The 13,317-nt window shown below is 48.1% G+C and overlaps 1 protein-coding gene across 1 annotated transcript in view; it reads right to left on the bottom strand.

The window, feature by feature from the left end:
- TBC1D9 (TBC1 domain family member 9) overlaps positions 1-13,317 on the bottom strand; it is a 45,865-nt gene that overhangs the window by 14,960 nt on the left and 17,588 nt on the right. The window contains exons 4-12 of the mRNA XM_064149501.1: positions 12,862-13,090; positions 11,663-11,924; positions 8,483-8,690; positions 7,195-7,401; positions 6,529-6,699; positions 5,393-5,543; positions 3,600-3,814; positions 2,702-2,819; positions 1,688-1,973 (exon numbers count right to left, since the gene is read on the bottom strand). Of these exons, the coding sequence (XP_064005571.1) occupies positions 1,688-1,973; positions 2,702-2,819; positions 3,600-3,814; positions 5,393-5,543; positions 6,529-6,699; positions 7,195-7,401; positions 8,483-8,690; positions 11,663-11,924; positions 12,862-13,090 (1,847 nt within the window). The remainder of the gene's footprint in view (positions 1-1,687; positions 1,974-2,701; positions 2,820-3,599; positions 3,815-5,392; positions 5,544-6,528; positions 6,700-7,194; positions 7,402-8,482; positions 8,691-11,662; positions 11,925-12,861; positions 13,091-13,317) is intronic.

Here is a 13,317-nt window from a genome sequence, read left to right as displayed (position 1 = left end):
ATTTCAGCCCTGCAACCTCATTATCCACATCAAGAAATAGCCCAGATACAGACAGGCACAAACCAGTGGCTTACTGAGCAGGTTCGTTGCTTCTAGCTGTTGAAATCTGCTAGTGGACTGGTGACACCACGGGAATAAAGGTCAGGGTGCTTCAGCCTACATATCCCACTGGCCTACCACAGCCCAGCCAAGGGCTTCCTTCTACTCTAGATTACCTGTCTTTTACTATGTAGCTGCAGGACACTTAAATCTTTAGCAAGGACTGAGGCTTACTTTGGAGAAAACACAGCCAGAGGCTTCTTTAATCCCAAAGAAACTAAACCCAGATTTCACTGTGGTTATACTAATGAAACATACTGGGCAGAAAAAAGGTTCCCAAGTTTCATGAGTGTCTTTGAAAACAGAACACTACCACCAAACACAAGGCAATGAGAGGTTACACTTAGTGCTGTTAGTCTGTATTAAATCACAGAACCACAGAACCAAGCAGGTTGGAAGAGACCTCCAAGCTCAGCCAGGCCAACCTAGCACCCAGCCCTGGCCAATCAACCAGACCATGGCACTAAGTGCCCCAGCCAGGCTTGGCTTCAACGCCTCCAGGGACAGCAACTCCACCACCTCCCTGGGCAGCCCATTCCAATGCCAATCACTCTCTCTGCCAACAACTTCCTCCTAACATCCAGCCTAGACCTCTCCTGCCACAACTTGACACTCTGTTCCTTCCTTCTGCTGCTGCTTGCCTGGCAGCAGAGCCCAACCCCACCTGGCTACAGCCTCCCTTCAGGCAGTTGCAGACAGCAATGAGCTCTGCCCTGAGCCTCCTCTGCTGCAGGCTGCACACCCCCAGCTCCCTCAGCCTCTCCTCACAGGGCTATGCTCCAGGCCCCTCAACAGCTTCTTTGCCCTCCTGTGGACACCTCCCAGCACCTCAACATCTCTCTTGAATTGAGGAGCCCAGAACTGGACACAGCACTCAAGGGGTGGCCTGAGCAGTGCTGAGCACAGGGGCACAAGAACCTCCCTTGTCCTGCTGCCCACACTGCTCCTGAGCCAGCCCAGGATGCCATTGGCTCTGCTGCCCACCTGGGCACACTGCTGCCTCATCTTCAGCTCCTCTCTACCAGCACCCCCAGGTACCTCTTTGCCTGGCTGCTCTCAGCCACTCTGGCCCCAGCCTGTAGTGCTGCTTGGGGTTGTTGTGGCCAAAGTGTAGATCCTTGCACCTAGCCTTGTTCAATCTCATCCTATTGGCCTCTGTACTTATCTCAATCCAGTCTGATTAGCACCCTCCTGAAATCTACTCATTCAAGAGCCCACCTGATTCTCTTAACTCCTGGTTAGTCCACTCCCAAAACAGCTTCCCTAGAGATCAAAGCTTTATCTTAAGAGCATTTAAAAGGCAGCAAGCAAAAGAAGAAGTAACAAAAAACAAGCAGTCAACTAGATCACCCAAAAGGAATTTCTAAAACCAGGTTTGGGAAGTTCATTTGAATGCCTTGAAAGAAGGATTTATCTCTTGTTGGTCACTTAATGATAGAAAGAGCAACTCGTATGGGTGACAGGAGACTGTGTCTAAAAGACTTAGATGTGTTGTACTTTTTTGAGTAGAACACAAGTAAGAGAAGTAAGCAAACCAAAAAAAATCAGAGCAATAAAAGGAAGAGACTTGATTTTCTGTAATAAATACCTTCCCAAGACTGTCATGGCTTCTCCATCATCTTTACAGTTAAGCAGCTTGTCTACATTAGCATCGAGGACAGCAAGCGCTAACTGAAATATCACCTTTATTCCTTCACAGAAGAAACAATCCACAACCACCACTGCACTTTCAAAGGGCATGACACTGAGGAAAAGAGTGAGGAACCAGGACAGGGAAATGGTGGATATCACACCCAAGTCCTGCATGCAGTCATAAAGCTGGGGAACATAGTCACGAGCCAGCTCTTCGAAGACACCCTGATCCACCAGCGCTCCTGTTGGGAAGAAGGGAGAGTGGATGTCTGTTAAACGAGGAACAAGTGACCACAGCAGCATTTAGGGGAGAGAAAGATGCATTCTGTATGTTCTTAGGCTTTCCATCAGAGAATGCTTTAGGTTGGAATGGATCTCAAACCTCAGCCAGCTCCAACCCCCCTGACATAGGCAGGGACACCTCCCACTAGAACAGGTGGCTCAAGGCTTCATCCAACCCGGCCTTGAACACCTCAGGGAGGTTGTGAAGCACAGAATCACCCACCCTAGATCAGGTTGCCCACAGCCTCATCCAGCCTGGCCTTAAACACCTCCAGCCATGGGGCTTCCACAATCTCCCTGGGCAACCCATTCCAGCCTCTCACCACTCTCATGCTCAACAACTTCCTCCTCACTTCCATTCTGACTCTCCCCACCTCCAGCTTTGCTCCATTGCCCCCAGTCCTGCTACTCTCTGACAGCCTAAAAAGTCCCTCCCCAGCTTTTTTGTAGGCTTCTTTCAGATCCTGGAAGGCCACAAGTAGGTCACTTGGGAGCCTCCTCCTCTCCAGACTGCACAGCCCCAACTCTTTCAGCTTCCTATGCTCCCAAGCAAGCTGTCCTGCCATTGGGCACTGAGTTGCATCCATGCCACAGGAACATCTACACATAAGCTCTTTTGAATGCAAATAAGAACAATTCATTTGGTTACATTTTGTCCAGTCACTGTAGAAAATGCCCCCATGCATACCAACAACTCTGGTGTTGTAATAGTCAGGCAGCATACGTTCACACAGAGCCACCAGCAGCCAGAAAGCTTCTTCCTCTTTTGCATAAAGGAGGAGTACTGAAGTGACAATATTCATTGCCTAAAAGAAAGAGAAATATAAGTTGTTAAACCCATTAACTCCATACCTGACCAGTAACACATCTGTGGTTATAACAGTTAGGAAATTAGCTACATCTCCCTCTGTATACTGCAAACTGTTCAGGTCTTTGCCTGCAAAAACAGAAGGCAGTCTTTTTCCAGTGCTAAAACAAAGGTTTAAGAAAGCCTCTAATAAACCACACACACAAAAAGTAGTTAGGTTTGTTTTGTTGGGTTTTCTAAATTATATCATAGAATCATAGACTTAGCCAGGTTGGAAGAGACCTCCAAGCTCTCACCCAGCCCTGCCCGATCAACTAGACCATGGCATCCTGTCCAACCTATCACCCAGCCCTGTCCAATCAACTAGACCATGGCATTCAGTCCAACCTATCACCCAGCCCTGTCCAATCAACTAGACCATGGCATTCAGTCCAACCTATCACCCAGCCCTGTCCAATCACATGCTGTGATTCTGTGATCCACAACCTTCCTAGAGGTGTTAAAGGCCAGGTTGGATGAGGTCACTTCTTTTGGGAGGTGTCCCTGCCTATGGTGGGGGGTTGGAGCTGGATGATCCTTGAGGTCCCTTCCAACCTAAACCATTCCATGATTCCACTGGCTGGTTGATAGGTTGGACTGGATGATCTTGGAGGTCTCTTCCAATCTGGTTGATTCTATGTTTCTATGTTGGTTCTATGATTCTATGACTGAAGGAGTAGACTATAAGGAAAGAATTGGACTTGCAGAAACTGAAACAGTGCCAAGGTGCTTCAATTACCTGACAATATCCTATGTTTGGGTTTCTAAAAGCATAAGCTGTCAAGACCCTCCTTAGAGCAGCGATCCCCATCTCGTTCTGGAAGGCAGGGTGCTCTGGAAGGGAGCGGTGCAGATCCCTCTCTATCTCTTCTGTAGCCAGATTATACTTCCCCATGGATTTCTCCACCAGGTCCTCATAATAGCCAGGGTGAGTGGCCATTTCATTAATGGCTCCTGGGAGTGGGAGAACAGCATTAAAACCAGAAGGACAAAAAAAACCCCAAGGGTTAGCAGATAGAGACCCCAACACAACCATCTTCTGCTACCAGTTCATCTTGAATGGCACCAACATGCACTTGGCAAGCAAATATGAACTGCTGTTTTTGTAAAGGTGATGGGAAAAGAAAAAGGAAGGATTAGGTGATTGAGATATCACCCCTTCTTGTCTTCTCTAGAGGCATTTTATAATGAGGTTGAAAAGAAAGGATTAAGATAAAGCCTCTTTCTCTTTCAGGCAGAAAGAAACAGGAGGCATGAAGAACAACCCAGCTGTGCAATCACATGGCATCATGAGCTCTCTCTGTAGCTGGCTCTGGGTTTGATGATCCTAAATAACACAAAACATTCCTCTGAGAAAGCTGCTTGCCCTAGGAAGGGAGGAGGTTAGTGCTTGGTTGCACAAAGTAGGATATCTCAGCCAAAAGCAAGAGACAGGCTCTCCTGAGGTCTGTGCCTGCTTCTGAAAATGTCTGTCATCTCACTTAGCCTGTCCTAGGGACACCAGCACAGAGCTGCTGTGAGATTCCACTGCTGACTTGAAAACTCCTCTGGAAATGCAAATCTCAGCAGGAAAGAGAATCAAGCGTCAGTAGCACACAGCAGCGCACACGGAAAATGCTAACAACTCCTGCACCATCAGAGGGCAAAATCTGTGCACTCCTGTCTTTGTTTTCTGAAAGCATTTATTTGCTTCAAGTCCAGCAGCAAGGAAAATATGTGCAAGATTAGGCATTATTAGGGATCAAATAGAAGACAAACCAGAAACCACTGTTAGGTGATGACATAGAGCCCATGGTCTGCTCCTATCCTAAGTGGTGTAGGTAGCTGTGGCACCCTCCTTGGGAGTACAGACAGTAAGTGAAAGGTGAGGAAAAAAGCCTGAGGTGTGGACTGATTTCCACAATTAACAGTAAAATTAATAAAGTTCTTCAACTTTGGGGAAGAAAAGAAAAGCCTGAGGGGATGTAGAGAATCCTTGATGGCACAGGTGGAGGACAGAAATATTTTCTCACCATTTTTCATATGAGCTGCCTCCAGTGTGAAGTCACTTCTTTATTATTACTTACCCAAAAAAACCCAATCCAAACCCAACCCCACAAGAAAATGGATACTTGTTCCATGCAACATGCTTAGATTTTGAAGTTCCTTGCAACCACTTGCTGTGAAGATCAAAAGCTTCACTGGATTCAGAAATGATTAAGCAAATGGGCAGTAGGGCTGGGTGTGATTACTGAGCATCCAGAAGGTGCTAGACTGCTGGCTTCTGGTAGCAAAGGGTGTGTGCTGCTTTTTGATGTTCATCTCTAATTATTTGAGCCTGTTGGACAAAGTCTAAACAGAGCTCTTCCCTAAACCAGTGCTGATGATCTCCTTGGGTCCCTTCCAACCCCTAATATCCAGTCTGGCACTTGCTAACAATCACAGCTTTGCTTGCTCTAAATATTTTCAGACACTTCTTATCTGCACCCTTTGCAAGTTTCTCTTCCCTCATACTCTTCCTCAGTCCACAGTCACATTCAAATGAAAACCTACCTGAAAAGAGCAGCCACAGCTCCCCTCTCATGCTCTCTGGAATGCCCTTCAGCACCAGGTCTCTGGTTTTCTCTGTACGGTACATGCAGACTCCTTGGCCGTATTCAGCAAAGTGAATCTTCCAGGCCTGCTCCTTCAAAAACTCTTTAGCCTAAAAGCAAAGACAGGCAGGCATAAAGGTGCAGCTTCTCTTCCTTAACACTGCCCCACTGAAATGCTAAGTGATACAAAGCCTGCAACATCCTAACTTTCTAAGTGACCAGGAAATCATCTTGGCTAAAATCCAGCTCCCTTCTTCATGGGCTGCATCCTCCCATTTCTTAGCTTCTGTCCCTGCGGCACAGAAGAACAACAATGTAAGAACATTGTTGAAGCAGCTGTACCGAAGAGCAGGCATACAACCTCTCCTTGATTTACATTGTAAAGGGTTAACCCTCCTGGGGGTGGTCTGAACCCAACCCCAGGTCCTCCTGACTCCTCCCTAGGAGTGGTCTGAACCTGATCCCAGGTGTAGTGGTTAGCCCACTCTCACCTCCTGCCTAGGGCCCCTATAAAACAGAGGAACTGCCTGCTTCTTTCTCTCTTTTCCCTCCCTGCCTCCCTGATAGCACCACCCTTGTTCCTGCTGGCCCTCTTTTGCCACGTGGCCACCCTACCACATGGTGGACAACCCCTTCCTGATTCTACCCCCATCCACTGCCATCAATCTGGTTGTATAGATATTTTTGCATCTTGTTTCCTTTCCCCATACCTCTTTGTAACTCCCCTACTTTAAATACCTTTTATTCACTGTTAAAGTTTTCCTTTGAACTTCCAACTGGAAGCAAGACTACTCTTTGGGTGTTTGTACCCCTTTCCCCTCTACATCTAATTCCTTTCTTTCCAACAGCTGGGGGAGGGAAGAGGGAAAGTCATCCTCTTATTGTATTGGCTCTGTTAGCTGTATTTTGAGTCTCTGGGAAGATGAAACTACAACCAATGCACACACCCAGCTTTGCTTTTGGTGTAGCGAAGCCGTTTGCCATGGTAAAGCAGAGCATTCGCTGGCAGAACAACACTGCCTCTGGGCCAGACACACAGGACTCAGAGAAAACCCAGTTTAACAACTCGTTGAGCACTCCAAGGTGTGTTTTTACCAGCTTGGGGTTGAACTCCTCGGGTGACCTCCGCCGATACATGGTCATCAAAGCCTGAGTGGCCGTGGGAATGCCGTTGTCGTTGAGGTTGAACTGGCGCTCTCCCTCCGACTCTGAGCTGAGGCTCTTATGAGGGCTGGCAGAAATTAAACTACTTGATCTTGTAAACACCTGCAGAAAGCAGTCACAAGCAATACAGACACGGGGCTAAGCCACAGTCTGGACTCTTTACTTCATGTTACTTCAAAGTTTAGACATGCTGACAGCCTAACCGGTACTGAGACAGTTAAATCAGCCAAGTACACTCACAGGCTGAGCAGGGAACAGCAAAAATTAAACCAGAACAGACTAGTGAAATGATTTCCAGTTTCTCCATAGCTGTCCCCCTCCAAGTAATCAAAGCCTGCACCCAGAAAGGCTAAGGTAATGATAACTCTAGGTTTAACCCCCCTGCCAGGGCAGGACCATAGAATCTAGTGCAGGTCACACAGGAATGCATCAGACAGGGCTGAAAAGCCTCCAGAGAAGGCTCCACAATCTCTCTGGGGAGCCTGTTCCTGTGCTCTGGGATCCCTTACAGTGAAGAGGTTCTCCAGCATGTTGAGGTGGAACTTCCTGTGCTGCAGTTCACATCCACTGCCCTTTGTGAAGCATTCCTCCACATACCTCATCATCTGAGCTGATACAGCTTCCAGAAATGTTCTTTTCCAAGTATATTCTTGAAGTGGTTTGCTGCAGAAAGTCTGAGATCCTCTGTACAAGAAAGTCTCTGTCTTTCAAGTTGGCAAAGAGGAAAGTCATTCTGTTTTTGGTGCTGATTGACAAAGGGCTGGGCAGCACACTGGAGCTGTCTGCCTTTTCCACTATTGTCACCTAGGGAGAAACAGCAGCTACAGCTTAAAATCTTTAGTTCTTCAGCTTGCTTGGTCTGATATCTTAATGCAATGTCCCCTTCCCCCTTAGCTCTAATCCTCATGGACATCTCTTCTATGGGAAATCAGGATTGGGATACAAAGACTTGACAAGATGAAGCCTGTCACCCCTCAAAAAGCTGGCTTCAGTTCAACTTCTTTGCACCACTTCAGTTTATTTCTCTCAGGCTTTTCTTTAAGAGAATCAACTAAAACAAAATTATTCTTGGATAATAGGTGACCTTCTTGTGGCCTTCCAGGATCTGAAAGAGACCTACAAAAATGCTGGGGAGGGACTCTTTAGGCTCTCAGGGAGTGCCAGGACTAGGGGGAATGGAGCAAAGCTGGAGGTGGGGAGATTCAGGCTGGATGTGAGGAGGAAGTTGTTGAGCATGAGAGTGGTGAGAGGCTGGAATGGGTTGCACAGGGAGGTGGTTGAGGCCCCATGTCTGGAGGTGTTTAAGGCCAGGCTGGATGAGGCTGTGGACAGCCTGCTCTACGGTAGGGTGTCCCTGGGCATGGCAGGGGGGTTGGAACTGGCTGATCCTTGTGGCCACCAAGATGCTCAGAGGACTGCAGCAGCTCTGCTTTGAGGATAGACTACAAGAGTTGGGGCTCTGCAGCCTGGAGAAGAGAAGGCTTTGAGGAGACCTTATAGTAGCCTTCCAGTATCTAGGGAGGGATTATTGACAAGGTCTTGTAATGACAGGATGAGGAAGAATGGGTTTAAATTGGCAGAGGGGAGATTGAAACTGGATGTTAGGAAAGGGCTCTTTGCAGTGAGGGTGGTGAGACACTGGCACAGGTTGCCCAGGGATGTTGTGTAGCACAGAATCACTGAATCTGATCTTTAATCACATTGGGTGATTCTGTGCTTCACAACCTCCCTGGAAGTGTTCAAGGCCAGGCTGGATAAGGCCTTGAGCAACCTGTTCTAGTGGGAGGTGTCCCTGCCTATGGCAGGGGGTTGGAACTGGCTGATCCTTGAGGCCCCTTCCAACCTAAACCATTCTACGATTCTACGTACAGACACAAATATTTACCTCTCGAAGAGGGATAATAAGGCTGCACAAGTTCTCTTCTTTACTAGTGAAGCAAATGTAGTTTGTAGAAACAAACATCTGACCCAAAATGTGCATTTTGTTGAAGGGAGTCCAGAGAGTACAGTCTGTGTGTCCATCCAGCTTCTCATCCTTGGGCAGCCGGAACAGCGCACGGTATCTCTCGCTCTTTGCTCTGGCATCGAGATCCCTGAGAGGGGGGGAAAACACAACCACCCACAGAAAGCTTAAACACAACCACCCACAGAAAGCTTAAACACAACCACCCACAGAAAGCTTTTCTCGTGTTATGAAACATATCATACACTCACAGAGGTGTTTTACACAATCAGTGCAAGCTCCCTGTGACATGCAGCTCAGGTTAACTACTCAGGCTGCAGCTAAATGCCATGAAGCTGTGAGGTTTAGCAAGGCTAAGTGCAGGGTTCTGCACTTTGGCCACAACAACCCCAAGCAGCACTACAGGCTGGGGACAGAGTGGCTGAGAGCAGCCAGGCAGAGAGGGACTGGGGGTGCTGGGAGAGAGGCACGAGTGTGCCCAGGTGGGCAGCAGAGCCAATGGCATCCTGGGCTGGCTCAGGAGCAGTGTGGGCAGCAGGACAAGGGAGGTTCTTCTGCCCCTGTGCTCAGCACTGCTCAGGCCACACCTTGAGTGCTGTGTCCAGTTCTGGGCTCCTCAATTCAAGAGAGATGTTGAGGTGCTGGAAGGTGTCCACAGGAGGGCACCAAAGCTGGTGAGGGGCCTGGAGCACAGCCCTGTGAGGAGAGGCTGAGGGAGCTGGGGGTGTGCAGCCTGCAGCAGAGGAGGCTCAGGGCAGAGCTCATTGCTGTCTGCAGCTCCCTGAAGGGAGGCTGTAGCCAGGTGGGGTTGGGCTCTTCTGCCAGGCAAGCAGCAATAGAAGAAGGGGACACAGTCTCAAGCTGTGCCAGGGGAGGTCTAGGCTGGATGTTAGGAGGAAGTTGTTGGCAGAGAGAGTGATTGGCATTGGAATGGGCTGCCCAGGGAGGTGGTGGAGTTGCTGTGCCTGGTGGTGTTGAAGCCAAGCCTGGCTGAGGCACTTAGTGCCATGGGTTAGTGAATAAGAAGGGTCAGGTGATAAGTTGGACTCAATGATCTTAGAGGTCTTTTCCAACATGGTTAATTCTGAGAAAGAGTGGAAACAGTCTGCATGCAGGGGATGTACAACCTCTGCTGCTAGAAGACTCTGGAACAACATGGAAAAATAACTCTGTCACAAATAACTTCAATATATTGATCCTGACTTCTCAGCAGGCTGAGTTTTTATCATCCAGCCTCACTTGGAAAGCATATATACAGTGGCTCCATGTATTACTAAATACCACATCAAACAGCACACCCTTAACACATTTGGGTAATATTACACCCAAAATGCTTCTTTGTAGCTTAGTTATTAACATGATTAAGTCTTCAGGGTTGTAGTTTGTTAACAATTTGAAGGCTTAAGTCTTAATAATGCATTCAGTGCACAACACCAAACTGAAAGGCAAAGCTGAGTGATGTAATGTTTGGCAGAGGTCACTTAGCAATGAGAAATACAAACCAGGATGCAATCCTGTATGATTCTCTAACAGGATCAACATACAAAATAAGGAAGAACTTAACAAGGGACTATCAAATTACAGTATGGGAGCTATAGAAGAAGCAGAAAATATTTGCCAGGTTCATTTCTCATCTCTAATTTCAGTGCCATGGTCTAATTGACTGGGTGCTAGGTTGGGCTGGATGATCTTGGAGGTCTCATCCAACCTGGTTGATTCTATGATACTATTCTATCTGTTACCAAAAAAAGCTCTGGGCAGATTTCATCATCTAGATTTTGATCAGATGGCTGCAGCAGCTCTTATTCTGTGATATACAAATGGTTCCCCTTTCTCTATTTGGCACTTGAGGCTATGGTGTAGTGATGAAGGATGCTGGGATGAAGGTTGAACTGGATGATCCTGGTGGTGCTTTCCAACCATAGCAATTCATAGTGATTGGATGTTGTGCTGAGGGATTTGGTTTAGTCAAGGACTTGTCAGTGTGAAACTAATGACTGGACTCAGTCACCTTGAAGGGCTTTTCCCATCTAAGAAATTCTGTGATTCTGTGAGGAGGAGGAGACCACTCACTGCTTCCTCCAGAGCATCTAGGGAAGGTTTATTCCCTGTAGAGCAACGCTTCACGCTAAAGGTAGCCCTAAGCTAATCTCCTTTCCCACTTAATTGGTGAGGTTTGAATTCCAAAAGGCTCACATCCAACTCAGTTATCACTGTCAATGAACGGTCTTTTCCAATCTAAGAAATGCTGTGATGTCAACAAGAACCCAAGCAAACCCATTTAAACCATTCCCTACCTTTTGCCACTGCTGGAATCAATCACTTCTTTTTTTTGGAGCAAATGGCAGCAACATTTGGATCACAGATCACAGGCTCACAGGATGTTAGGGGTTGGAAGGGACTCAGGGAGATCATCCAGTCCAACCCCCCTGCCAGAGCAGGACCATCCTATCTAACACAGATCACAGAGGAACACATCCAGACAGGCCTTGAAAGGCTCCAGAGAAGGAGACTCCACAACCTCCCTGGGCAGCCTGTGCCAGGGCTCTGGGACCCTTACAGTCAAGAAGTTCCCCCTTGTGTTGGGGCAGAACCTCTTTTGCTGCAACTTACACCCATTGCTCCTTGTCCTATCCTAGGGAGCAGTGAGCAGAGCCTGTCCTCCCTTCCTGGCAGCCTTCAGATACTTAGAAACATTTATCAAATCCCCTCTAAGTCTTCTCTTCTCCAGACTAAGCAGCCCCAGGTCCCTCAGCCTCCCAAGCCATGCCCTCCAGTCCCCTAATCATCCTCAGAGCCCTCTGCTGCACCCTCTCCAGCAGATCCCTGTCCCTCTTCAACTGGGGAGCCCAAAACTGAACACAGTATTCAAGATGAGATCTCACCAGGGCTGTGTAGAGGAGGAGGAGGAGAATCTCCCTTGATCTGCTGGACACACTCTTCCAGGATCCCAGTGGCTTTCTTGGCCACAAGGGCACATTGCTGTGCCATGGCTAACTTGGTATGCAGCAGGACCCCCAGATGAGGAAACATCTGGACAAAAAGCTGCTGCAAGAGAAAGGCCTGAGGAGGCAGGAGCGAGCGGGAGGCAGTGCTACCTACCGTTTGAGCGCGGACACCTTTTTGGGGGACTTCTTTTTCAGTTTGGGCAAGGACCTGTCTTGTTCAAATCCTTCGTTGTCCAAAAGTTGCCTCATAGCTATGTTGGCCAACTGCTCCATCAGTTTAAAGGTCTCATTGATGTTAAGGAATACTGAGAAGAAATGTTCACTTGACCTGGTGCTCACTTTGATCATGTCTGGGAAGAGCAGCGTTGCGTTCTTCTCCAGCTGAGTGATGTCGACCCAGCGAATAACTAACTTGGCTGGACAGAAGCAAACAAACACACACAGAGTCAGTAAAAAAAAAAGGAACCTATGGAAGAGCATCTCTCCTCTTCTAGAAATGGGTAGATTCAGACTGGATGTCTGGAAGAAGTTCTTAAGCATGAGGCTGGTGAGACCCTGGAATGGGTTGCCCAGGGAGAAGGTGGTGGCCCCGTTCCCTGGACACATACAAGGTCAGGCTCTGAGCAAGCTGAGTATGTCCCTAGTTGCTGGAGAGAGGTGGGACTAGAGGAGGGGAGGGACTTTTTAGGCTGTCAGGTAGTGGTAGGTCTGGGGGGAATGTAACAAAGCTAGAAATAGGTAGATTCAGACTGGATGTTAGGAAGAAGTTCTTCAGCACAAGGGTGGTGAGAGCCTAGAAAGGGTTCCCCAGGGAGACAGTGGAAGCCTCATCCCTGGAGGTGTTTAAGGTCAGATTGGATGAGGCTCTGGACAGCCTGGTCTAGTGTGAGGTGTCCCTGCCCATGGCAGAGGGGTTGGAACTAGATGATCCTTGTGGTCCCTTGCAACCCTGACTGATCCTATGATTGCAAGGGGGAGGTACAGGCTGGATGTTAGGAGGAAGTTGTTGTCAGAGAGAGTGATTGGCATTGGAATGGGCTGCCCAGGGAGGTGGTGGAGTCGCCATCCCTGAAGGTGTTGAAGCAAAGCCTGGATGTGGCACTTAGTGCCATGGTCTGGTTGACTGTCTAGGGCTGGGTGCTAGGTTGGACTGGCTGAGCTTGGAGGTCTCTTCCAACCTGGTTGATTCTACGAAACAAGTGCAGAGGTAAGCAGTGTAGCAAGCAGGGAATTACTCCCTGCTCCTCCTCTCTTCAGCAGCATCTTTGCACCCACAGCAGTTCAGTAGGTGAACATTTCCTAACAGCTCTGGGGTGCACAGATCCCCCCCCCCCCCACCACTGCAGACCATACCTTCTCTGCCCATGAGGAAAGAGTAAAAGCAAAGGTGATTAATGCTGAGATACACCCAGCCCTGGCGGGGAACCTTCCCCTTCCAGTAACTGCAGGAGTAGTAGTTCACTAATTTCTCTTCTTCTGGCATTCCAAACAGCTTGTGGAATTTCACTATGGCTTCCTTAAATTTTTCTGTATCATCATCCTCCTTGATGCCATTGATTTTGTTGTACTCAGCAATGATGCCCTAGTAGGGAGTGAAAGAAGGACATAACATGTTAGTTGCCATGGGCTAGCAGACATCCTCCCTACCACCACTACCCAGGCCACAGCCACAACACCTACTCCTAAGGCAAGCAACTCTTCTGCCTATCTCTAATTCTTCTGGTCATTCTTTCCCTTGGGCAGCTGTTTATTTGTGGCTGTCTTTCTGAGGACTTTGCTCCTTAGTTTTGTATTGCTTTTAACATTATT

This window comes from Pogoniulus pusillus, chromosome 10 (assembly GCF_015220805.1).
Source record: "Pogoniulus pusillus isolate bPogPus1 chromosome 10, bPogPus1.pri, whole genome shotgun sequence".
Lineage (NCBI taxonomy): Eukaryota > Metazoa > Chordata > Aves > Piciformes > Lybiidae > Pogoniulus > Pogoniulus pusillus.
This window is presented reverse-complemented; position numbering and strand designations above follow the sequence as displayed.